Below are 27,903 nucleotides of genomic sequence, written 5' to 3'. Positions count from 1 at the left end.
CAAGAACTCATTTGATCAGTCATGTTGCAGTCTGTAAAACGCTCATCTGAGAGACGTGTCAAGTGATGCAAAAGTCATCACCCAGTAGGACATTCAGACGGTGTAGCGAGAGGCTCATGGCTTTGTGCACCGCCCGAGAGGCACCCACTGCCCGAGTAGAGTGCGTAATAATCCGAAAGGGAGGATCCCTGCCCTTGGCACGGTAGGCGTCCACCACTGTGGACCTGATCCAATATGATTTGATGGTTTTAAAAGCCATAAGGCCACATCTCTGTCCATTTGGAATCACAAAGAGTGAGTCAGATAGCCTGAAAGAAGATGTCTGGGAGAGTTAGATCCGCAAGGCTTGCACCAAGTCCAATTTGTGGAGAACTGATTCCCATGGTTGAGTGACAAGAGGCGCAGACCAAAGGTAAGGCAATGCCCTCAGTGATGTGGAAGGCCGACACCACCTTAGGTAGAAAGCAGGCCATGAGACACAGGACCATCCTATCCTGATGGAAGACTATGAACGGAGGTTTCATCGGCATGGCTGCAAGCTCAGAAACCCTCCAGATGGAAGTGATTACTACCAAAAAGGCTACCTTCCAGGAGAAAAGACAAGCTGGAATGTTGCGCAACGGATCAAAAGGATGAAACAGCGGTATGTCCAGTATAAGACTGAGGTCCCAGGGTGGGTCAGGAGAACAGTAAAGAGGGAGAGTGTGAGCGACCGCCTGTAGGAAGGTAAGAAGATCAAGTGTGTTGACATAGATCAGCGCCTTGTATCAAATACACAGAGAGATCAAGGTAAATTTACTCCCATATATCTAATGGGAATCCACCGGCACCTACTGTCCAGGTCTGTATATCGTATTAGTCCTCGTTCTAAATCCAGTTGTCTAGAAAGGCATCTCGGAGAGCAGAGCCTGCTGCATTTAGGGGGCTTTAAGTTCAAGCCAAATCGAGAAAAGGAAAAAGAATTTCCGCGCTACAGTACTAAATTTCTGCAACGCGTTACCTTTGTAGGAACGTAACGGCGGCTGACTTTAAAGCTAGGGGGTATTGGAAAACAAAGGATAAGCCGATACTCGACCCTTCAGGGAACTAATGTCTAGCCCCTCCGGAACAAAGGAAAAAAGGCGAGATAGCGAAAAACGCATGGCATGGAAGTTGCGTCACTTGTACCAGAGGAAGAAAATCTTCCAGACACAATGATAAACCGGGGAAGCGGAGGGCTTTCTAGACTTCACCATGGTCTGAATGATGGGTTCCGCAAATAGACGGGGCCTTAGGACGCGCCTTCAATCATCACACCATTAAAATGTAGATAACTTGCGTGGAAGAGGGTTCCCTGAAAGAGAAGATCTTCTCAAGGATGGAGGCACTATGGAGTGAATTCAAGCTGTGAATGTCACGCTGCTGAGAAGAGAAGGGGAAGCTTGGCGAAGTAGGCTGGAGGAAGAGGATGTGGCGGATGGTGTAGGTGGTAGTGGCACAGGAGAAGTAAGGAGGAAGAGGATAAGAATAATACTTACCTAGGTGTAGATGAATACTCATCTTTCCCACATGAAATGTAGCTCCAGTACTTCAGCAGTGTGTGCCCCGGTGCTTGCCTGCCTTTGAATAGGAATGGAGTGCTCCAAAATCAGGCAACCACTATGGCTGGTGGGTCAGTGTCAAACTAACAGTTAACTGTCCTCCTTTTCTTCTTAGATTAAGACTAGCAATCAACTGGTTAACTCTAGTCAGTTTGCCCTCCTAGAGAGCCCAACACCAGCCCTGTATTTCCAAGAAGGAAAACAATTGAAGACCAGTAAAAGGAAGAGGTTTGCCTCCTACGGACACAAAGCTAAAACTGGTTAGCTTGGTGCCTGCAGGAGGAGTATGGTTGGTAGGAGGAGCTAACACTTTCTTTGCTTTGTGTTTGCCTCCTAGTGGCAGTAGCTATACCTTATGGTCTCAGCTGTGTCCCCCAATGCAATGGACAAGAAAGTACAAACCTTTGCAATTCTGTGGCTTATAGGAGTGAAGGTGGTCCTTTTACACCGGCAGATTATCAGGCCCAGGCATTCCTTTGAACACTTGTTTGGCTGATAATTGGGCCATGTAAAGAAACTAAGAATCAGCCTACGAACACTTTGTTCGTCTGCTGATTGGCTTATTTATGTATGCATAAAGATGCTCGCTGATCAGCGGTACGTCTCCCTCTGTGAAGAAGTAAATGTACAGCTTGCTTATAGGGCAAACAAGCAAATTAACAACAGTTAAGTTTCCATAAGCCTATTCTCAGCCTGTGGAAACAATAATGGAACATGGACCAATCAACATGCATGTCAATCAGTGCTCATTACACTGTGCTTAGAATTTGACCCGTGTAAAAGGACCATTAGTTCCCCTTAATAAACAATATTGCACAGTAAATACCTTAGCAAATGTGGAGCCCTTTCCTTCAGATTGGATGGTGATGGTCTGTGTTCTGCGCTGTAGAATTTGATCAATGTCTTCCTCACAGAATTTAGAACCCTCATCTTCCTCATCCATGAGTGCACCGTATGCTCCTTTCCTAAGCAGATCTTCAACTTCTATTTTAGACAATGGCTGGACCTAAACACAATACATGTTAGATCCTCTAAAAATGCTGATGATTAAATGCATTGACCAGAATTAGAACAGGTCAACATTTTTCCAGAAATAGCGCCTTTCTTATTCACCTGGATAGGACTGAGCTGTAGTATCAGACACTACTTGTGGACAAAAGTGGTTCTGCAAAAAACACCACTTGTTCCAATCCTGGACAATCCTCTCTACAGTCACTATGCAGCATGCTGGACATTTCCAGAATACATTTTTGATTAGACATATGCATTTCTATTGGTCATACTTACTCCATTTGTGTTGCCTTTCCTATTAATATCTTGTAACACGGCTTTGTCTAGTCCCAGCTTAAGACTCGCTTTATCAAACATTTCCCGCTCATAAGAATTTCTTGTTATGAGACGATAAACTTTCACAGCTTTGCTTTGCCCAATACGATGACAGCGAGCCTGTGCCTGAAAAATATAGAAATAAAGCATTTACAAAGTGCATATAACAGAATCCAGGTTTTCTGTATTTTTAAAGGTTACCCAAGTCTTCTAAAATAGAATTCTCCTTGTCGACTAATTTGCTGCTGTTTGCACAGTTTCAGGATTACAAGTTCTGATTTTAGGTGTCTTTCCCCATTTTTCTGTTGCCCTGCTGTTTGGAATCCATTTTCAAGTAGAGCTCAAGTCGCAAACTTGCCATTCTGCCAGCAGATCACTGTCCCGAACTTCCTTGCCCTTACTTCCCATGCTGCATTGCACTGTCTGTGGTCCAATCAGCAGGAATGTGGTATCTGAATGCCTGCCCCACTGCTGTCCCAGGAGGATTCAAGCATTCTGTTCAAATCGTGAGTTAACCCAATATAATGTGTGTACAACCCCCCCTCCCCCAGGAGAGGCAGAGATTGTAAGGATCATTATCACAGTGTCTGCAGATCTGTCAGTCTGTAGCCTCAGAGTGCATGGAACTGCCTTATGAAGATCGCTCCTCCCCCCATTACTAAGGAAATGTCCCTGTGTCCTAGTAACTACAGAAGCTCTGTACCCAATGACAGTGTATTGCAGAGAAGCTGGAAGGGAGACTCCTAGTGGCAGCCACTTCAATCGAGATTTAGTGTCAAAGCAACACATTTTTAATGCAAGTATATTACAGAAATGATAGTTACCCTTCAATCTTATAACTAAAGTAGGATTTATGGTGTTTGGACCCACAGATTTCAAACTTTACGTTAGATTATGCAAACATAACATAAAAAACTGCCTCAATAAAAGGTGATGTTACCTGTAGATCATTCTGAGGGTTCCAGTCGGAATCAAAGATAATGCAAGTGTCAGCAGCCGTCAGGTTGATCCCTAGACCTCCTGCCCGAGTGCAGAGCAGGAATACGAAGCGATCAGAGTCTGGTTTACAGAATCTGTCGATCGCTGCTTGACGAAGGTTGCCCCTTACTCTTCCATCAATTCGTTCATATGTGTATCTATAACATTCAAATGGATCTTACTGTGATACTAAATATTATATACATTTGTGACAAATACCATACAGACTATCCTGAGTTTCAACGTAGATGTGTATTAGATATAACCTGGCTCAGAGTGGAAAAAAAAGTCCCCCATAGCAACCAATCAATCAGCATCCACATGCCCTATAAGGCAGTTGAGAAATTGAAGACTGGGCTATGGGTCCATTTTTAAGCCCCTCGTGAAATAGGAATGTATATCTCAAATGCATGCCACTGTCTGTAACCTCGCTCTGTTGACTTTCCCCTCACCTCCTCTGAATGAGATAGTCCTCCAGGATGTCCAAGCATCTCACCATCTGTGAGAAGATGAGAACTTTATGTCCACCAGCAATCAGCTTTGGCAATAACTTATCAATCAGTACGAGCTTTCCTGCTGCTTGAATCATTGCTTGCAACTGAAAATCCGATGCATCAGGACTGTGAGTCTTGCGAAAGTCCTCCAGAATCTTCTCTTCTGCACCTAAAGCATAAATAACAGGTTAAACTATATGTGGCCAACCAAGCTCTTTACACATTAAATGGGTGTTCCCATCTTAAGTATTTAGGATATAGCCACAATACAGTTCATAATCACCATTGATAAGATATGGATGATTGCAGCACTTCCGGAGCTCCATCATAGTGTTGATGAGGTTAGGCATGTTATGCTGGTTGGCTCCTTTGGCCAGGAATGTAAAGTTCTTCTCCAGGATTGCCCGGTAATACTTTTTCTGAATATTGGTCAGTTCCACCTCAATGATTGTTTCTTGCTTTGGAGCCAGGTTCTTCTCTACATCATCCTTTAATCGCCTAAGCATCATTGGCTTTAGGATAGATTGCAGTTTTTTCACCTGAAGGTAAAGCATACAGCAGGATATGCCTTTTAGCCATAGAACTGAACTCCATATTTGTTTTTTTTTTTCTTCAAGTTTATCACATAGCACAAAGCATGCTGTAAGGCCCTCTAGAGACCAAACAGAAGTTCTATTAGTGGGGATATTAACAAAATAGGTGATAAATGTATGATGTATGCTGTGGATCCTACAGATCACTAGAACAGGGTCCTGAACCCAGTTTCAGAAGCGTTTCAAGTAGTCATGAATGTGTTCAGCTGCTTCAATCAATTTTTCTAATGAGGCTGATGGGGATAGTTGAGAGGTGTACTCAACTATTTACGTTGCTCCTATACACTCTGAATAAAGTGGTAGAGCACATGCAGGACTACTGGGCCATTCAAACTCTTCAAGAATAAGGGCTTAGTACACCTGTTCTACTGATCATGTAGTCTCAGCAGTAATACATTTATCATCAATTGTGTTGATAGGCGATAATTGTTTTTCATAGAGTAACCCCTTTAAATAAAGTAGTTCACATACAATGATGTGATAACCATCTTTGAATTTTGACTCTCTTAAGTTGTTGTAAGTATAGAGGTATGAACAGCAGCAACTGAAGACTCCAAAGGTCTTCTGGTGTAGTACACGCCTGATTCACAAGGCGGAGAGGGCAAAACCGCAAAGCCCGGTTAGAGGGCCGGATCAAAACCACAACGTCATCCAAGGACTCTCTTAAGTGACATTTCCTACTCCTACTGAGGCAAATAAGGGATATAAGAATCCTCAGCCTGACATACAACTTACTTGTTCTTCAGTTTTTAGATCTCCAAACTCCTCAAGGAAAGCGGTTTCACAGGGAAACTGGTTTGGTTCTAGAAAGTTGAGCAAGCTGTACAACTCCTCCACTGAGTTCTGAAGGGGGGTGCCAGTGAGAAGAACCTTGTGTTCCTGGAAGACACAAAAGAGGATTGTGCAACAAAGGGGCACTGAAATCATCACTTTTTTTTAGTCTAAACATTAGAATCGTACTTTGATTTAATTTGTCTAAGCACAGCACCAACTCAAGATATTGGAGAACACTTACTAATATTGTCTAAAAAGTAGACAATGCAAAAAACTAAGACAGACAGTCTTAACCCTTTCCAATCCACTGTCTGATGTCTAAAGACATTCTCATTGAAGGCTGTACAGCTCTGATGTTGGAAGACGTCCGGCAGGGTATTCTTACTATATCACTGGCCGTTCGGTTGTCGGGGGCCTCTTCAGCATGTCCCATACCGCAGTACTGGCTCTAGCCAGCAGATGGCTCCATTGTATAATGGCAGAATGAGAAAACCCCCTAGTAAACCCTGAATCCAAAATTGGATTGCAAAGGGTTAAAATGCACCAGATTTAACATGGCTGGATGGTAAATCTGTTGAATTTTAAGACCGTCTAGTCTACGTTTTCGACCACCTATTATATTAGTTGGTTTAGTTTATGCCAAAAATTGCAGTAACATTTTGTCAAAATTTTGTGCAATGTGGTATGGAGCATGCAGGAACTGTCATAAACACTACTGTAAAACTGGCATATTTTGAATAGTCAATCTGCCCCATTGAGTGTAATATATCAATTCTAAGGACTACAGAGATCTGTTGTATACTCACCAGTGGCATAATTTTGAGTCCTTCAAGCAGCTTGCAGTTCTTGTTCTTAAGCCGATGAGCTTCATCAATGATGACACAGCTCCACCTGACCTTCTTCAGTTCTGGACAGTCTGCTAGAATCATCTCAAACGTTGTAATAACCACATGGTATTTGAAGATTCCTGGGACAGGAGCTCCCTTTCCAAGAAATATCATTAAATGGTTACTAAATACAGCATCCCAGTACAGCCGATACACAATGAATTGCACAAATAGCAACCTAGTGAGTGTGATATGATGGAATTACAACACAACGTTAGATTGGCCATTGTAACCGGCTCACCTGAGCATCCCTGTAGAACATTTCATACTGGTGGATCATCTGCCGACTAATCTGGCTCCCATGGTACACAACAGTATTCATCTCTGTCCACGTACGAAACTCCCGCTCCCAGTTTGTGATTGTGGAAAGTGGAGCAATAATGAGAAAAGGTCCTCGAATGCCCATAAAGAAGATCTCAGAGAGAAAGGTGATAGACTGGATGGTTTTACCAAGGCCCATCTCATCTGCGAGAATGCAGTTCTTTCTACATAAAGCCATACAAAAGAATATTATAGAATTTTTGCATACTTCGGTTAAAGGGGTTTTAAGAGTTATTTCCTTTATATAGTTTCGGGCTCCCCATGCCCAAAACAATCTAAAAGAAATATATTGATCGCAGCGCCGGACCAGCGTTTCGGTGATCCAGCATCTGACAGGTGACGTTACCCACACACCTGGTGACGTCTCGTAAACCTGTCTGGTGGGCTTCTAATGTAGAAGGCCCAAGGCAGGTTTAGGAGACGTCACTGAGGACATCCCTGCCATTGGCTGCAGCCATCGCAAACAGAGGACCAAAGCAGAGGCCAGCGGCAGCAGCGCACAGTGAGAGGTGAGTGGGTGTGTTTTTGACTTTACTCATACTCATCCAACCCACTGCCACCAATATTGAGGTGGTCAGAAAACCCCTTTAAAAATTAGATCGATGGGCGGAGACAGAATCTCACCTGTTGTACCAATTGAAGAGTAGCCAATTCATGCCCTCCAGCTGGTACTCCCTTAGCTGGTTATTATTTTTGTATGTACGAGAACACTCCAACTTCTGCCAGCTTTCACAAGACGGTCTCTCCTATACCCAAACAACAAAACACTGTAATTATAATACAAGCTCTATTAAAGTGAGACAAACAGCCTGCAAAGGCAGAGCTCATAGAGAAGGCTTATAACACAAGGTCTCCTTCTCCCACAGCAAGAAGAGTTCAATTAAAAAAAAGGTACTTTAGCGCAATGGGTTACTATGAAGAGCTAAACCACACATCACAATTAGAATAATCTCTTCCTGCAATTGTGTACCGACTCCTGCAGGGGGCACGCAGGCCGCTTACAGACAAGCGGATTTCTACTCCGTATTTGGTCTGTGTTTTGCGGACTGTAATATGGAATTAATGTAAATCTATGTATCTATTTACATGGCTGTATTTCACAGCATGTACTACTTTTGGCCGTTTTTGCCTTCATATTCGTATTCATTTGTCAGATACTGATCCAGATTTGCCTTTTCCAGAAGGAATTACTGAGGAACAACACAAGGCAGATTTATAAGAAAGGATGCTACAAAATTGCTATTTCATAAAGAAAGGCAGTATTTACTAAAATAGACATATCCAAACATCTGACCGGTCCTCTTTAGAGACGGTTAGCATTTTTCTAACTCTATGAACCTACTTATCCACATGAGTCAAAAAATAGCACCCATTTTAATAGCCTTTGAATTTTTAGCCGTATAAGGGCTTGTTTGTTTTTTGTGTGGCGATCTGTAGTTTTTATTGGTGCCATTTTTGGGTACATATATTATATTGTAAAACTTTTATTAGTTTTTTTTATGATCGCAGGGAGAGAAAATGCATAAATTCTGCCATAGATTTTTGGCGTTTTTTTTTAACAGCATTAATTATGCAACATAAATGACACAAATTTTTTTTTTTTTTTTTGCGGGTCGGTACGATTACAATGATACCAAATCTGTTATATTTTTCAGGTTTTTCCACTTTTCTAAAATAAAAAAAAACCAACCTTTTTTTGGAAATTTTTTTTTTTCTAAATCACTGCATTTAAAGTCCTATAACTTTTTTTTATAGCAGCTCTAGCCAAACAGACAGCAGGTATAATGCATTGCTAGTCTAATACTACCAATGCACAGAGTGGATTAGATGGTCTGAAGTTTGCTATGGCCATCTTAGGCATCCGAAAATAGAACTCAGAGCTGATGGATGGCAGAGAAGAACACCTGCAGGTAAGACACCCCCTTCAGACAAGAAACAGCATACTGTCCCAAAACCAGAGGGTCACTTTAAGTGTTGATGAAGAGTGGTACTACAGTAAAGGATTAGGTTTTCCTCATACAGACAACCGAGCAAAATAATATGTTAATAAACTTACATTCTTCACTAGAAACATAAATGTGTGTCCTTAATTCCGCTAAAGAATTAAGTCTGTGGTACTATACCGTTACATTGACGTCAGGGAGAACTTGCAGAGTCTCAAACTCCTTGACTTTGCCCGGATCAACATCTTCCTCGAGCTCCCAGGTGCTTTCTTCATAAGACAGTGAACACCATTTCACTAGGTAATGTGTTACCTCCTGTGGGAGAATACAGTTTTATGGCCTTAAGTTCATCTTTGCTGAAAATGGCCATACAAGCCAAGGCTACTCAGCGAGTGTGTAATCACCAACAATTTATATCAGATTTTTATTCTCTGCTTCAGCTCCATTCACACTTGCATTTGTCTCCACGTGATGCTATTCAGTAACATTCACAATATAGAGAAGTGTTTTCATTAACGCCTCATTGGTTTTAATGACATTTTTATCATTCCGGTGGGCGCGGGTGAGTACGCGTTGGTCGCTGTAGGCACTCGGGTCGCGTCCCGCGGCGAGAATCCTCACCGCCGGATCCGACCCGCCCGTCTGCAGGCGGCCTAAGGCTCAATGCACACAGCCAGATTTGCATTGTGGAATCCGGAGCGGGCGACTGCCTCCGGATTCCACAGCAAATACCGGCCATAGCATGCAATGTAAAAGCGTGTTTCCGAAGGGAAGCCGTCCAATCCGCCTCAAATTCCAGCGATGATGTTGCGCCATCCGGACTGCAGGAGTCACCGGCTGGGCACCAGGTCGGATTCCGCTAGGGAATCCGACCCGGCCGTGTGCATTCAGCCAAAAACAGACGCTTTGAAGCAAATGTGAATAGAGCCCTAGACACCCTTCCTACTCCATCAACCTCTGGCAATTGGATGCAATACTAAGAATATTATCAGTAAGACAAGCCTTAACTGGGCTGTCCAGGAGTTTTACCATCCATATTGTATCCTCGGGATACGTTCTTAATAGTTGATAGAGGAGGTCTGCCTCTTGGGATCCTCATCAAACAGGTGATCGTCAGGCCTGCGGTCAGTGCAGACAACGCTGGAAACGGATTGTGCTGTCAATGCTGCAGTGGCCCAATTCAGCACTACAGGCATGGCTCCTACAGCAACCAAACCATGCCACTGCAATGCAGACAGTGCTATCTGCTTCTATCACTGTCCACACGGACAGCGGCCCCATAAATCGGCTGTTCAGAGGGGAACCCTGCCGATCAGCTATTGATAACCTATTATGAGGATAGGTCATCAATAGTGGAAGTTCTGGACAACCACTTTAAAATAGTTGCCTGAAAGCAAATCCCTTTTTAAAATTAAGCTGTGCTTCAAATCATTTACTTGCTGCAGGACTCTTCCGAATGAGAGGTTGATTGCCATACGCCAGGACCAGATAGCACAATTTGCGTCAGTATGGGAACCATGGAACACTTTTGTCAATATCCCTAATTTACATTACCACCTTCAACTCTAGCTTCTTTATCGACTATTTGAACAAAAGTGTATCATCAAGGAGAGGGATAAATGATTGCATCATTTAGGAAAAGGGGGAAAAAAATATGTATATGTATATATAAAATTTCACCATCCCGACTTCCTGTGAAACACCAACAAAGTGCCTATATTGTGTTGTACTGTTATACCCTGCCCCCCCCCCCCCCCATCCCTATACATTGTTGGTTATATTGCTGTACAAGTTTATACAAGTTGATAACTGTTTCTTGGAATCAATCGATTCTAAATATGCCAATAATTCCTGTTGTGATGCCAATCCCCCCCCCCCCCCCCCTGAGTGGGGTCTATGCGGCAGGAATGTTGCCAACAGTTTAAAATTACCTTCAAGAAATACTTTTGAAGCATAAAAGTGAGCAACTTTTGGGCGATTTCTCAAAAATTGTTAGCATGTGCTTACTTATTAGACATACTGTGATCAGTAGGTATGTAGAGCATATTTAATGAGAATTACTGTCAACTCACTTCTCCTGTGTCAGAATCCTTTGTGTGAGCAACTTCTAAAACTCTGTCCACCTCCACATAGTCTGGGTTAAACATATCTTCATCTGGCTAAAATAGAAAAATACAGAAATGAGTTAGGCATTGCTGTATTAATGTCTCGACACACACACCCATACATCTATACATGAACGAAACCAAATATCCTTCACATTTCTCCAAACACGGAGGCCTTACCCGAGCAGATATCAAAGTTAGTCAAGATGTACGTCAATAACGTGTTTCCATTTTATGACAAACGGGTTATTGTAATTGCAATATTACATTTTGGATCTTCCAGACAATCCAAAATCACTTGGGGTTAGTACTCCATACAGAGAGTAAAGCTACATCAGAATTTTAAAGTGGATTGTGGCGTCGGTTTTTCACAACAGAAAATTCCCACAATTTCTATGTGTGAACGTAGTCAAAGGCTGCTTTCACATGGCCAAAAAATTGTGCGAGATTTGCACGTTGCAAGACTAAAAATTGTGGCACGTCCCGTCTTTGAGCGTTCCCGTGGAACGCATCGCCCATTGTTTTCAATGGGTCTGGAAAACACATGGCATTGCGTGTGATGCGTGGTTTCCCAGTGATCTCAGAGGATGGCTACTTTGCCTGAAGTGATGGGAGGCGTTTACAGATGAGCGAGCATACTCGATAAGGCAAACTACTCGAGCGAGTAATGCCTTATTCGAGTACCTGCCCGCTCGTTTCTAAAGATTCGGGTGCCGGCAGGGGGCGGGGAGCGGCGGGGGAGAGCGGGGAGATCTCTCTCCCTCTCTCCCCCGCCGGCAGCCGAATCTTTAGAGACGAGCGGGCAAGTACTCGAATAAGGCACTACTCGCTCGAGCAGTTTGCCTTATCGAGTATGCTCGCTCATCTTTAGAGGCGTTTTTATAGAAAAATAGCTTGCATCTTCAGGTAATCGCATGTTGATGAGTGTGATATCATGCAGTTTCACAGCCCGATATCGCGCTCTCCGGTGTGTAGTAAGCCTAAAGCGGATACATGTTCTGGTGAAGCTAGGTTCTGTTCACACTGATATCATGGTTCTGTTCCATCAGGTTTTTGGTGAACCCCATTGGTAGAATAATGGAGTCTATATTCTACCCATATTGTACCATACAGAAACCTGACAGATCAAGTCAACTGGTTCCCTTACACAATGGATTACCTTGGATCCTGTAATATATGAGAAAAGCGTGAACAGGGCTGGTAGAAAATGCTCCTCAGATAAAATTGCAAGATTACATGTTTCATATCAAGAGAAGCAGAAAATGCCAATATAAAAAGGAAAAATACATGTGTAGCATTGTGTGCACCAAACATTCTACTAACCTCAGTGAAAATATGCTTCATCTGTGCTTGTTTGTTTCGGAACCTCTTGATTTTCTGCTGGATCCTTGGATCCTTTTCAAGATCTTCTAGCGTTGCCCACTTACAGTGGAGATAGGAACTACGAAAGAACAAAAAAGAAAAGCAGCCATCAATAAAAAAAGGTTAAAAAAAAGCAGCAAGGGACACCAGAGATTTCTAGCATAATTCAGGTTTATGGACATCCAAGCTTTAATGGGGAAGGGTGTACGGATGGGTCAGACCTCCTATGATCAGCAGTTGGCACAAACTTCCCCCTCAAATCATTTCACAAGCACAGTGAATGGATCTGTCAGGTTCTGCAGTTCAGTTCCACTCACTTGAATGTGTCCGAGTTGCCAGGACCAAGCCCAGCCACTTGTACAGACAAGCCGGTTTGCCTGCATTAACAGTAAAGGGCCACAACCCTTCACTCTGCTGATCAGCCAAGGTCCCAGAAAACCCTTTGACCATCAATATATAAATGGTGTGATCAGCCAGATTACAGCCGACTCTTCCAAGCTGTCTTGGTCTGAGCTGGCAATTATCAGTCACAATAATAGATATAACTTGAAATGACATACAAGTTTCTATACTTGACATAGAATTCCTCCAACTCCATTGGCATTCCTCCAGGAGTGATCTGAAAAAAACGGAATGTGGATGATTAAATATTTACTTACAAATTCATTTAATTCTTCTATTAGAAGTAAAATGTATGAAGTTATAAAATAAGGCAATTACATATTCAGTACTTGGTGTTGATTGCACTCAAACCGAAGTGTAAAATAGTATATATCTATGGATTCCACTTACGCTATCAGCTCCTTCAGCCGTGATCTCAGGGACATGCTGCATGTTAGCGCACACTTACCATACATGTTTAGGGTTCTTCTACACTGGACGACTGTCGGCATCTTAAGGATCATCATTGATACCTATGTGTGCACCTAACCTACAGTCCGCTATATGAGCAGGCATACATAAAGCAACACACACCAACAAACATTCACACATTGGTAAATACATAACTTACAATCCTGCTATAGTGACTTACCTCTTTCTGAACTACTCTTGAAGAAAGGATCCTTTCAATTATGTTGGCATCATCTTCAGGCGGCTCCTAGAATACAAATTAACAGATATGAATAGGCTTGATGATTTCTTTCCATGAACTTTGCATATAAAAAAGACTTTCAATTAAAAACAAAAAAACAGGAGCGTGTTGAGGGACAAAACCCGTGTGCGTTTATGGAGGGGTGGCTGAAAGACCTTCTTCCAGAGGCGGCCTTTTCTTCGGCCTTCGCCATTGAACGGGCACATAGAGTTCCATCTCGGCCCCCACCTCCGGGTGCCCCACCGCGACCGATGCTGGCACGATTACTCAGTAGCAGGGACAGAGACGCCGCCCTACAAGCTGCTAGACGTAAAGGGGCACTTAAATTCAACAACACCACCGTCTCCATTTTTCCCGACTTCTCGGCCACTCTTCAAAAAACGAGGGCATCCTTTGTCAACGTCAAGCGTCGGCTGAGAGAAGCTGCTATCCAGTATTCCATGATGTATCCTGCCCGTCTGCGAGTCATTCATGGCGACCGCACTATCTTCTTCTCTACACCTGCGGAGGCTGAGACCTGGTTGGAGTGACTCCCGGGATCGCCCAGACGTTGACCTGGAGCTCCAGGAGTTCAAGAACTGGTAACCTAAGCGTTGTAACCCTGTCGGAGGTCTGCCCTCTCTACCTCGTATTTAACACCTTCAACTCCCTTCTGTTCCCCTACCCTGTGTGGATTGGGCAGTACTACATGACAGAGACCTTTTGGGACTTCTTCTCCCACGCCTCAGGGAATTATCATTATAACGGTTATATATGTTTTTCCGGGATCCACGGACTTTATGCTTGGTGCGAAATGTGAGATTGTGCCCTATATATTGCCATCTGAAAGGTGCACTCTCTCCCCCTATATTTACTATGTTGCATGAACTAAATACCAATGTTCTCCTCATTCTAAGTAATCGGGCACACATGCAACTTCAAGTTTGGTTTATAACGTTTAGTTATGTTTTTTTTCAAGTTTTGCAAGGATTGGTGCAGCACAATGTATGGATATGTGATTGGAGGGGATTTGTAGAGGTTGGGATGCTCCTGGGCCACTACTGGGGGTCCACCTTCTTTAACTTAGGGATTATCCTACTACTACATGTAAAGTATAATATTAATGTCTAATTTCACTATGCTGTCCTGGAATGTCCGGGGGCTGGGCTCTCCCAGAAAACGCTCTATGGTTTTCTCACAGGTGAGGCGCTGTAACCCGCATATTACATGTCTCCAGGAGACCCATCTGACTCCAGAGTCTATATCATGGTTGCGTAAGCCCTGGGTCCAGTGGTCCATCCACGCTACCCACACTTCATACTCCAGGGGAGTATCCATCCTGATACACAAGCGACTTAGATGGGAGCCTGGTCGGACCCTGAGAGACCCTGAGGGGAGATATGTCTTTATACAGGCCTGGGTTGAGTCAAATCCATATGTTATCCTTGGGGTCTACCTGCCGCCACCGGCAAACCTGACTGTCCTTCATCAGGCAGCCCAGTTTGCGGCTCAGTTCCCAAACGCTGCTGTTGTCTGTATGGGTGATTTCAACATGTTGCTTGACATAACATTAGATAAATTTAGCACTACTCTGCCAATTTCTATTAACCCACACCCTACAACACTAACTACATTTTCTCAGGAGGTAGGCTGGCAGGAGGTTTGGAGAGCTAAACATCTAGCGGATCGGGAGTTTTCGTGCCACTCAGCCGGCAGCAACTCTCTGTCACGCATTGATTACATTTTCGGTAACGCCCGTGCTTGTTCAACAGTAGCGAAAGTACAATACCTTCCTAGGGGTGTGTCGGACCATTCTCCCCTTTGGGCTGAATTTGCTATAGCAAATAGTAAGACTAATAGACATGGTTGGAGAATACATCCCTTCTGGCTAAGTCTATTTGACCCACACGATCGTATTCCCGACCAGCTTGCCACCTTTCTTGAAATAAATAGCCCTGATACTGACCCGGCACTACTCTGGGAGACCCTTAAGGCCTTTCTCAGAGGCTGCCTTCGCTCCTCTATATCATTTATTAAACGCAATACTTCCCGATGTGAGCAGGAGATGGCATCCGAATATTCCAAATTGGAAGCGACTTATGTCGCAGACCCCTCAGATGACAATAGAACAAGGTGGTTGAGTCAGGGAAGACAATATCTCATATATCTGCAGGAGAAGGCCCGTAGGTCTACTTTCTTTGCTAAGCAAAAATATTATGAACAAGGTAATCAATCCAGCAGCTTGCTGGCTCTGTTAGTCCATCAGAATTCAGCGTCTCCCTCTATACTACGTATCAAATCTGATTCCGGAGAAGTCCTTATTGACGGGGATCAGATTGGGATGCGATTTCAACAGTTCTACACTGAGTTGTACAACACCAAATTCCAGCATTCTCAGGACACCCTGAACAATTTCCTAAATAAGCCTACATTCCCGACACTCACACAGGACCAACAAGCATTTATGGATGCACCCTTTACCCTGACTGAATTAACGGAAGCGCTTTCGGGAATGTCCAACGGTAGATCGCCAGGCCCTGATGGCATTCCAATTGAGGTATATGCCAAATACCAAGACATATTGCTCCCTACATTACTTGCAACATACAATGCGGCCTATGAGAACGGAGATCTCCCTCCATCCTTCTACGAAGCAACAATAGTATTAATTCTAAAACCGGATAAAGATCCCCTAGACTGTGGTTCCTACAGGCCAATTTCCCTACTTAATACTGATTACAAACTCCTAACTAAAATGCTGGCTAATCGTCTCAATACCATAATACTGGATTTAATCCACCCGGATCAAACTGGATTTATGCCCGGAAAATCCACTAGAGAGAATTTGAGGAGGGCCCAAGTGGTGACGCAGATAGGGGCGGCCAGAGAAGAGGATTGGGCCTTGGCCTCCTTAGATGCAGCAAAGGCATTCGATTCCATTGAATGGCCCTTTCTCTTCCAAGTTTTACGGAGATTTGGTTTCGGCGAGACTTTTATACGCTGGATCACTCTTCTGTACAAATCCCCCCTAGCAGCTATTTCCATTAATGGATCCTGTTCTCCCTACTTCCGACTACATAGAGGAACTAGACAGGGGTGTCCCCTCTCCCCCATACTATTTGCCCTGGCCATTGAGCCGTTGGCAATGATTCTACGAGAAACCCAGTTATATAGGGGTGTCACAGTGGGGGATAGGGAAGATCGAGTGGCTTTATATGCCGATGATCTCTTGCTTTTCTTGGCGGACCCTGAGGCAACCCTCCCCCATGTGATAAATCTTATTAATACTTTTGGTGAATTCTCGGGCCTTCAAATCAACTGGACTAAATCAGCCCTGATGCCTGTTTCTCGTGAGAGTCGTCTGGGCGATATTGACTCACTTTGCGGCCTCCGGATCTCAAACCAGTTTAAATACTTGGGGTTACAGATAACCAATGATGTGGGAAAGTCTCTAGAGCTAAATGTATACCCCCTCATAGATTTATTCAGGTCTAAGTTTAAAATATGGGGCTCCCTACCGCTCTCGGTAGCGGGGCGAATCAATCTTATCAAACTAATAGTATTACCAAAATGCTTATACATAATGCAGCATGCGTCGCTGCATATCCCGTCCCGCTTCTTTAAATCCATGCAGTCCCTGATGTCTTCCTTTATTTGGGGAAATTCCCGCCCCAAACTACGAATCTCTACGCTTCAGAGGCCGAAGCAAGACGCGGGCGCTGCCCTGCCAGATTTGTTCATTTACTATGTGGCAGGCCAGCTAACTCACTTGAGAAGCTGGCTGAGTGATGACCCTCTCCCCAACTCTGAGGCGCATCTGGCACATTATCTTAAAATCCCTAGATTGTGGCCCCTGCTGGAATCTCCTTCTACCCTAACAGGCAAAATGCTACCAATTCATAGGTTGGCCTCTCAGGTCTGGCGGCAGGCCAAGTCAATTGGCAATTTTATGGACATAATAGCTGACACTCCCCTTTGGCGTAATCATGGGCTCCCAGAATTACTCCGACTGGAGGACGCTCACATTTGGGAACAATATGGCATCCGGACCCTGGCAGACCTCTATCCACAGAACACCCTGTCCTCATTTGAGCAGCTACAAAATAAATATGATCTGCCCCGTTCCCATTTTTATAGATTTCTCCAGGTCAGACACGCTTTGGAGGCGCAGTTCCCGCCACCCAGACCTGCTATTTCTCATTACCCCTTAATAGGCATCCTTCGCTCCCAAGGCCCCCGGGGCCTCATATCGGCACTATACTCCCACCTCATCTCAATACGAGCCTCTCAGGATATACCCTCTGCCCTAACAAAATGGAGGACACTGATACCGACACTAACAGACGATACGTTCCAAGAGCTCCTGGAATCTCCTCTATATGTATCCCCAGCAGCCAATAATAAAATGATCCAGCTGTATATAGTGGACCAGTGCTATCTCACTCCAGCGAGATTGTACAAAATGGGCAGAATACAGTCTACAAACTGCATTAGGTGTTCCTGCGAATATTCAGATTTTTGGCACATGATGTGGGAGTGTCCTGTTATTGAAAGTTTCTGGGGGGAGGTCACAGGTTTCCTCTCTGAACTTGTGGAAGTCCCTGTTCCACCGAGCCCAGAGATCTGCTTATTTGGAATACTAGATGAAGAAAGCTGGCAACACCATAAAAAGATTTTTCTGAGGGAATCTTTGTTCCTTGCTAGAAAAACGATTGCATTGCGGTGGATGGATCGTAAGAACCCCTCACTCTCAATGTGGAGGAAGCTGGTCAATTCGGTGGTGCCATATAATTATATAGTCTACAAGGGACGCAAGTGTCCTGAGAAATTTGATAAAGTGTGGGGTCTGTGGTGCGATTCCCCCCTCACGTTATATTCACCACAATTAATGGCTTCATCCATTCTGGAGCTCAGACGTGCCCCATAGTGGATACATGTTCTGGAGCGGGACCTGTGGCCTCGGAGATTTGGCTTCTGTGTACCTGATCAGGTTTTACAGAATTAATGTGTTATCTATGTTGTACTGCATTGACTGAACCTTTATACCAACCTAATTATACAGTTATGTGTATTATCTACGTGCTGCACCTTCCTGCGATTGTAAGTTTCTCTATGCTATTTAATTTTCAATAAAACGAGTTTAAAAAAAACAAAAAAAAAAAACAGTATTGACATAAAGAACCGAGAACAGATTATTCACATTAATTGCGTAATACACAAGTACACATACACTTATTGTCAAAAAAATACAAATTAATTCCTCCTCTAGAAGGAGTTGTCGGAATCTAATTAAACTTTCTATGTGTGATTGTAACTTTAATATAAGTAAGTGATTACAATAACAGAGCAAGAGGATCATATATTACAGAAAGCGGAACACTTGTAGGGAGGCTCTAGTACCCTGCTGTATCGCCTCTAGCTTGGATACAAGATGTGATACGGGCGGCATGGAGGCTCTAGTACCCTGCTGCACCGCCTCTAGCTTGGATACAAGATGTGATACGGGCGGGCATGGAGGCTCTAGTACCCTGCTGTACCGCCTCTAGCTTGGATACAAGATGTGATACGGGCAGGCACGGAGGCTCTAGTATTCTGTTGTACTGCTTCTAGCTTGGATACAAGATGTGATACGGGCGGGCATGGAGGCTCTAGTACCCTGTTGTACGGCCTCTAGCTTGGATACAAGATGTGATACGGGCAGGCATGGAGGCTCAGGTACCCTGTTGTACTGCCTCTAGCTTGGATACAAGATGTGATACGGGCAGGCATGGAGGCTCTAGTACCCTGCTGTATCGCCTGTAGCTTAGATACAACATGTGATACGGGCGGGCATTGAGGCTCTAGTACCCTGTTGTACAGCCTCCAGTTTCGATGTAAGATGTAATACGGGAGGGCATTGAGGCTCTAGTAGCTTGTTGGACCGCCTCTAGCTTGGATACAAGATGTGATACAGGGGGCATGGAGGCTCTAGTACCCTGTTGTACCTTCTCTAGTTTGGATACAATCTGTGATACGGGTGGGCATGGAGGATCTAGTACCTTGTACTGCCTCTCACTCGGATACAAGACGTGATACGAGCAGACATGGAGGGATACAGGTTCCGTATAGTATCCTGCAGCATATCGCTCCATATTTGCAGTAACCGAGTCTCTAGATCATGCAAACTTGTAAGCTGTCAAAAGTCCCAGATGGTCCCATACATGTTCTATTGGCCATAAATCTGGTGACCGGGCCACCCACGGAAGTGTGACAATGTTGTGGAGACATTCCTGTGACCCCCTTGTGTGCGCGGCTGAGCATTATCCTGCTGCCTCTTGGAAGCCACCATAAGAGGAACACAAGTGGCTGCAGGATGTCCTGAACATATTGCTGAGCTGTCATTGTCCCTCGTATCTCTACTAGCAGTGCACTGAAAGACTGCACTTGTGCCCAATTACAACTACAGTCTCTCAGTGGAAGGAAGGAAGGGAGGACCGTGCATTGGGAGAGTTTACAGCCTTTAATTGACTGCCGGCTCCCTGGGTAACTGCCCTTCCCTCCGTGAATGCCAGCCACAGCCGGCCCACGGCAGTTCGCAATTGCGACTCCTAGCGGTATGCCAGTGGATAACTGAACAAAGGTGCACATGGATGTATATTTTTGGCCGTGTGTTATCCCTTTAATTCCAGAGAGCACAAGGCTCTGTTACTACCAATGAATTCAATTGTAGTTGTGCCTGCATTACCAACCCGGGCCACTGCAAGGTTTACAGAACTTTCTGTTTCCGGGTCTGTCCGTTCAGGTTTCACAACTATCCCATGATGCATCAGCACAGCATTTAGCTGAGGCTATACCATTGTTGCCTGCTGGGGGGACAGTTTAATTATCATTACCTTCTATATTCATCTAAATAAGCTATAGGTCATAAGTATACAGTCAGGAAGATGAGCTGAGATCTCCTTTATGATAACTGTGTGACAAAAGCTGTGTGATCATCAGCAGTAACTTGTGACAGGAGTATCTGTTGTCCTCCTCTATGCATTTTCCATGTAACAGCATCAAAAAGACTGAGAAACTGACTAGAAAATTAATCCCAAACCCCCAAGTAAATCTGGCCGGTAAGAATGAGATCATGTGATCATCTGAGGAGAAGAACTCCAGGAGTTTCAGATAAAGAAGTAAGTAACCAAAGGTAGCCTATATATACTGGGCGATAGCTACATACTGAATGAATTAAAAAAAAAATTATAATAATCACTGGAGTGGCCCTTTAATAAGGATGCGCCATTATTCAGTTTCCGGACTATTCACATGCACAACTTAGTTGTCTCACCTCAGCTTGCCATGCCAACGTGGAAGCAGATAGTGCAGATGCTCTTCCAGCTCCCAGCACAGCGATAGTTTCTCCATCATCATCCACCACTTTGAAATCAAGGTCTTCATTATACTTCCTCCGCTTCACCTGACGGCCCGACCTCCTCTTCTATGTGGAAGGGAGATTGTTATTTACAATGAAAACCAAAAACTCCATTCAAATCACACAAAGAATCACAAAAAACACAAACATGATGCATATCCCAAGTAGTTGTTCACATGTCAAAGTGTTGACAGTAAGAAAAGCTGTATTTAGTCATGAAAGAATGATCAGCAAGCAAACATGCCGATAAATAATTGCAGACCGTGTGACATTATTGTATGGCAAAGTCTGCAGGTTTTTGTAATTTAAAGTGTATGTAAACAGAAATTAAAGCTTGTACCAGAGCATACAAGTTGGGGCACGGAAAAGTAGTTCGGCATCACACTCTTATGAAAGCAACCAATCACAGCACAGCTTTCCTTTTACCTCAGCAGTAGAAGAAACTAGCTAATATATCCGGCATCGCCCGAGTTAATTTGGTACAGGTGTTTACGCGTAATAAACGCGGAATAAACTATGTATGCACATAGAGGAGCGTTCGATTCTCCTCAGGCTGCATGTACTGATGTCCCTCTGCAGAATGTGCCACCCCTCTCACTCGCCTCACTTTTTACCCTTAGAAGGTAAAGCCCCTTTTTTATTCAAATTTATTCCCAGACTGGAAATTACAGCCTCTTCTTAGCCTTAAAGGTATGCTCCATCCCTGTAGTCAATGGTCTCTTTCTCATGCACGTTACAGCCTTTCAGTATATTCTCCACAGTATATACACATAGAGGTGAGGTAGATTCTCTTCAGTACACACACACACACACACACACACACACACACACACACAGGTCAGGTAGATTCTCCTCGGAATACATACATATACACACACACACACACACACACACACAAACACACACACACACACGGAGGTCAGGTAGATTTTTCTCCGTATATACACACACGAACAGAGGTCAGGTAGATTCTCCTCTGTATATATACACACACACACACACACACACACACACAAACAGAGGTCAGGTAGATTCTCCTCCGTATATACACACAAACAAAGGTCAGGTAGATTCTCCTCCGTATATACACACATGGAGTTCAGGTAGATTCTCCTCATTATATACACACAGAGGTCAGGTAGATTTTTCCTAGTATATACACAGAGGGGGAGGTAGACTCTTCTCAGTATATACACACAGAGGTCAGGTAGATTCTCCTCCGTACACACACACACACACAGGTCAGGTCAGGTAGATTGTCCGCCGTATACGCACGAACAGAGGTCAGGTGGATTCTCCTCCATATATACACACGAACAGAGGTCAGGTAGATTCTCCTCTGTATATACACACGAACAGAGGTCAGGTAGATTCTCCTCTGTATATACACACGAACAGAGGTCAGGTAGATTCTCCTCTGTATATACACACGAACAGAGGTCAGGTAGATTCTCCTCTGTATATACACACGAACAGAGGTCAGGTAGATTCTCTTCCGTATATACACACAGAGGTCAGGTAGATTCTCCTCCGTATATACACATACAGAGGTCAGGTAGATTTTTCCTAGTACATACACATAGAGGGGGAGGTAGACTCTTCTCAGTATACACACACACACACACACACACACACACACACACACACAGGTCAGGTAGATTCTCCTCAGTATATACACACACGAACAGAGGTCAGGTAGATTCTCCTCCCTATATACACACACGAACAGAGGTCAGGTAGATTCTCCTCTGTATATACACACACACACACACACACACACACACACACACACACACACACACACACACACAAATAGAGGTCAGGTGGATTCTCCTCTGTATATACACACACACACACACACACACACACACACACACACACAGGTCAGGTAGATTCTCTTCCGTATATACACACAGAGGTCAGGTAGATTTTTCCTAGTATATACACATAGAGGGGGAGGTAGACTCTTCTCAGTATATATACACTACCGTTCAAAAGTTTGGGGTCACATTGAAATGTCCTTATTTTTTGAAGGAAAAGCACTGTACTTTTCAATGAAGATAACTTTAAACTAGTCCTAACTTTAAACAAATGCACTCTATACATTGCTAATGTGGTAAATGACTATTCTAGCTGCAAATGCCTGGTTTTTTGTGCAAAATCTACAAAGGTGAATAGAGGCCCATTTCCAGCAACTATCACTCCAGTGTTCTAATGGTACAATGTGTTTGCTCATTGGCTCAGAAGGCTAATTGATGATTAGAAAACCCTTGTGCAATCATGTTCACACATCTGAAAACAGTCTAGCTCGTTACAGAAGCTACAAAACTGACCTTCCTGTGAGCAGATTGAGTTTCTGGAGCATCACATTTGTGGGGTCAATCAAACGCTCAAAATGGCCAGAAAGAGAACTTTCATCTGAAACTCGACAGTCTATTCTTGTTCTTAGAAATGAAGGCTATTCCATGCGAGAAATTGCTAAGAAATTGAAGATTTCCTACAACGGTGTGTACTACTCCCTTCAGAGGACAGCACAAACAGGCTCTAACCAGAGTAGAAAAAGAAGTGGGAGGCCACGTTGCACAACTAAGCAAGAAGATAAGCACATTAGAGTCTCTAGTTTGAGAAACAGACGCCTCACAGGTACCCAACTGGCATCTTCATTAAATAGTACCCGCAAAACACCAGTGTCAACATCTACAGTGAAGAGGCGGCTGCGGGATTTTGGGCTTCAGGGCAGAGTGGCAAAGAAAAAGCCATATCTGAGACTGGCCAATAAAAGAAAAAGATTAAGATGGGCAAAAGAACACAGACATTGGACAGCGGAAGACTGGAAAAAAGTGTTGTGGACGGATGAATCCAAGTTTGAGGTGTTTGGATCACAAAGAAGAACGTTTGTGAGACGCAGAACAAATGAAAAGATGCTGGAAGAATGCCTGACGCCATCTGTTAAGCATGGTGGAGGTAATGTGATGGTCTGGGGTTGCTTTGGTGCTGGTAAGGTGGGAGATTTGTACAGGGTAAAAGGGATTCTGAATAAGGAAGGCTATCACTCCATTTTGCAACGCCATGCCATACCCAGTGGACAGCGCTTGATTGGAACCAATTTCATCCTACAACAGGACAATGACCCTAAACACACCTCCAAATTGTGCAAGAACTATTTACAGCAGAAGCAGGCAGCTGGTATTCTATCGGTAATGGAGTGGCCAGCGCAGTCACCAGATCTGAACCCCGTTGAGCTGTTGTGGGAGCAGCTTGACCGTATGGTACGCCAGAAGTGCCCATCCAACCAATCCAACTTGTGGGAGATGCTTCTAGAAGCGTGGGGTGCAATTTCACAAGCTTACCTCAACAAATTAACAACTAGAATGTCAAAGGTGTGCAATGCTGTAATTGCTGCAAAAGGAGGATTCTTTGACGAAAGCAAAGTTTGATGTAAAAACAATGTTATTTCAAATACAAATCATTATTTCTAACCTTGTCAATGTCTTGACTCTATTTTCTATTCATTTCACAACGCATGGTGGTGAATAAGTGTGACTTTTCATGGAAAACACAAAATTGTTTGGGTGACCCCAAACTTTTGAACGGTAGTGTATATATACACACATACACACACACACAGGTCAGGTAGATTCTCCTCAGTATATACACACAGAGGTCAGGTAGATTTTTCCTAGTATACACACAGAGGGGGAGGTAGACTCTTCTCAGTATACACACACACACACACACACACACACACACAGGTCAGGTAGATTCTCCTCCGTATACAAACACACACACGTCAGGTAGATTCTCCTCCGTATATACGCACGAACAGAGGTCAGGTAGATTCTCCTCTGTATACACACAGAGGTCAGGTAGATTCTCCTCAGTATCTACACACAGAGGTCAGGTAGATTCTCCTCTGTATATACACACGAACAGAGGTCGGATAGATTCTCTTCTGTATATACACACAGAGGTCAGGTAGATTCTCCTCCGTATACACACAGAGGTCAGGTAGATTCTCCTCAGTATATACACACAGAGGTCAGGTAGATTTTTCCTAGTATATACACAGAGGGGGAGGTAGACTCTTCTCAGTATATACACACAGAGGTCAGGTAGATTCTCCTCCGTATATATATACACACACACACACACACACAGGTCAGGTAGATTCTCCTCCGTATATACGCACGAACAGAGATCAGGTAGATTCTCCTCTGTATACACACACACACACACACACACACACACACACACAGAGGTCAGGTAGATTCTCCTCTGTATATACACACACAGAGGTCAGGTAGATTCTCCTCTGTATATACACACACAGAGGTCAGGTAGATTCTCCTCTGTATATACACACACAGAGGTCGTGTAGATTCTCCTCTGTATATACACACACACACACACACACACACACACACACACACACAGAGGTCATGTAGATTCTCCTCTGTATATACACACACACACACACACACACACACACAGAGGTCATGTAGATTCTCCTCTGTATATACACACACACACACACACACACACACACACACACACAGAGGTCATGTAGATTCTCCTCTGTATATATATACACACACACACACAGGTCAGGTAGATTCTCCTCTGTATATATATATACACACACACACACACACACACACACAGGTCAGGTAGATTCTCCTCTGCATATATACACACACACACACGTCAGGTAGATTCTCCTCTGTATACACACACACACACACAGGTCAGGTAGATTCTCCGCTGTATATATACACACACACACACACACACACACACACACACACACACACACGTCAGGTAGATTCTCCTCTGTATATACACACACACACACACACACACACACACACACACACACAGAGGTCGGGTAGATTCTCCTCTGTATACACACACACACACACACACACACACACACACAGGTCAGGTAGATTCTCCTCTGTATATACATACACACACACACACACACACACAGAAGTCAGGTAGATTCTCCTCTGTATACACACACACACACACACACACACACACACACAGAGGTCAGTTAGATTCTCCTCAGTATACACACACACACACACACACACAGGTCAGGTAGATTTTTCCTAGTATATACACATAGAGGGGGGAGGTAGACTCTTCTCAGTATATACACACACACACACACACACACACACACACACACAGGTCAGGTAGATTCTCCTCAGTATATATACACACACACACACACACACACACACACACACACACAGAGGTCATGTAGATTCTCCTCAGTATATACAGACAGAGGTGAGGTAGATACTCCTCCGTATATACACACGAACAGAGGTCAGGTAGATTCTCCTCCGTATATACACACGAACAGAAGTCAGGTAGATTCTCCTCCGTATATACACAGAGGTCAGGTAGATTCTCCTCCGTATATACACACAGAGGTCAGGTAGATTCTCCTCTGTATATGCACACAGAGAGGTCAGGTAGATTTTTCCTAGTACATACACATAGAGGGGGAGGTAGACTCTTCTCAGTGTATATACACACACACACACAGAGGTCAGGTAGATTATCCTCAGTATATACACACGAACAGAGGTCAGGTAGATTCTCCTCCGTATATACACACATGAACAGAGGTCAGGTAGATTCTCTTCCGTATATACACACAGAGGTCAGGTAGATTCTCCTCTGTGTGTGTGTGTGTGTGTGTGTATGTATGTATATATACATATATACACACACACACACACACACACACACGTCAGGTAGATTTTTCCTAGTATATATACACAGAGGGGGAGGTAGACTCTTCTCAGTATATACACACACACACACACACACACACACACACACACACAGGTCAGGCAGATTCTCCTCCGTATATACGCACGAACAGAGGTCAGGTAGATTCTCCTCTGTATATACACACGAACAGAGGTCGGATAGATTCTCTTCTGTATATACACAAAGAGGTCAGGTAGATTCTCCTCCGTATATACACACAGAGGTCAGGTAGATTCTCCTCCGTATATACACACAGAGGTCAGGTAGATTCTCCTCCGTATACACACAGAGGTCAGGTAGATTCTCCTCAGTATATACACACAGAGGTCAGGTAGATTTTTCCTAGTATATACACAGAGGGGGAGGTAGACTCTTCTCAGTATATACACACAGAGGTCAGGTAGATTCTCCTCCGTACACGTACACACACACACACACACGTACACACACACACACACACACACACACACACACACACACAGGTCAGGTAGATTCTCCTCCGTATATACGCACGAACAGAGGTCAGGTAGATTCTCCTCTGTATACACACACACACACACACACAGGTCAGGTAGATTCTCCTCTGTATATACATATATATACACACACACACACACACACACACACACACACACACACACAGGTCAGGTAGATTCTCCTCTGTATACACACACACACACACACACACACACACACACAGGTCAGGTAGATTCTCCTCTGCATATATACACACACACACACACACACGTCAGGTAGATTCTCCTCTGTATAAACACACACACACACACACACACACACACACACAGGTCAGGTAGATTCTCCGCTGTATATACACACACACACAGGTCAGGTAGATTCTCCTCTGTATATACACACACACACACACAGAGGTCGGGTAGATTCTCCTCTGTATGCACACACACACACACACACACACACACACACACACACACACACACACACAGAGGTCAGGTAGATTCTCCTCTGTATACACACACACACACACAGAAGTCAGGTAGATTATCCTCTGTATACACACACACACACACACACACCCACAGAAGTCAGGTAGATTCTCCTCTGTATACACATACACACACACACACACACACACACACAGAGGTCAGTTAGATTCTCCTCAGTATATACACACACACACACACACAGGTCAGGTAGATTTTTCCTAGTATATACACATAGAGGGGGAGGTAGACTCTTCTCAGTATATACACACACACACACACACACACACACACACACACACACACACACACACAGAGGT

General features: G+C 44.0%; 1 protein-coding gene across 4 annotated transcripts in view; it reads right to left on the bottom strand.

Annotated features, from left to right (window-relative positions):
* Window positions 1-27,903, bottom strand: part of CHD6 (chromodomain helicase DNA binding protein 6) — a 108,184-nt gene that overhangs the window by 28,829 nt on the left and 51,452 nt on the right. For 3 of the 4 annotated variants that reach the window (XM_066586619.1, XM_066586623.1, XM_066586620.1), the window contains 15 exons: window positions 20,748-20,897; window positions 13,397-13,462; window positions 12,924-12,982; window positions 12,325-12,442; window positions 10,969-11,055; window positions 9,077-9,211; window positions 7,578-7,699; window positions 6,874-7,117; window positions 6,552-6,728; window positions 5,707-5,850; window positions 4,662-4,917; window positions 4,337-4,547; window positions 3,847-4,042; window positions 2,868-3,032; window positions 2,407-2,586 (listed from right to left, as the gene is read on the bottom strand). In XM_066586619.1, coding sequence (XP_066442716.1) covers window positions 2,407-2,586; window positions 2,868-3,032; window positions 3,847-4,042; window positions 4,337-4,547; window positions 4,662-4,917; window positions 5,707-5,850; window positions 6,552-6,728; window positions 6,874-7,117; window positions 7,578-7,699; window positions 9,077-9,211; window positions 10,969-11,055; window positions 12,325-12,442; window positions 12,924-12,982; window positions 13,397-13,462; window positions 20,748-20,897 — 2,310 coding nt within the window. The remainder of the gene's footprint in view (window positions 1-2,406; window positions 2,587-2,867; window positions 3,033-3,846; window positions 4,043-4,336; window positions 4,548-4,661; window positions 4,918-5,706; window positions 5,851-6,551; window positions 6,729-6,873; window positions 7,118-7,577; window positions 7,700-9,076; window positions 9,212-10,968; window positions 11,056-12,324; window positions 12,443-12,923; window positions 12,983-13,396; window positions 13,463-20,747; window positions 20,898-27,903) is intronic. The other variant, XM_066586621.1, reaches the window with a different exon arrangement.

Source organism: Eleutherodactylus coqui, chromosome 13 (assembly GCF_035609145.1).
Source record: "Eleutherodactylus coqui strain aEleCoq1 chromosome 13, aEleCoq1.hap1, whole genome shotgun sequence".
NCBI lineage: Eukaryota > Metazoa > Chordata > Amphibia > Anura > Eleutherodactylidae > Eleutherodactylus > Eleutherodactylus coqui.
Note: the sequence above shows the minus strand (reverse complement) of the source record. Positions and strands in the feature narration are given on the sequence as shown.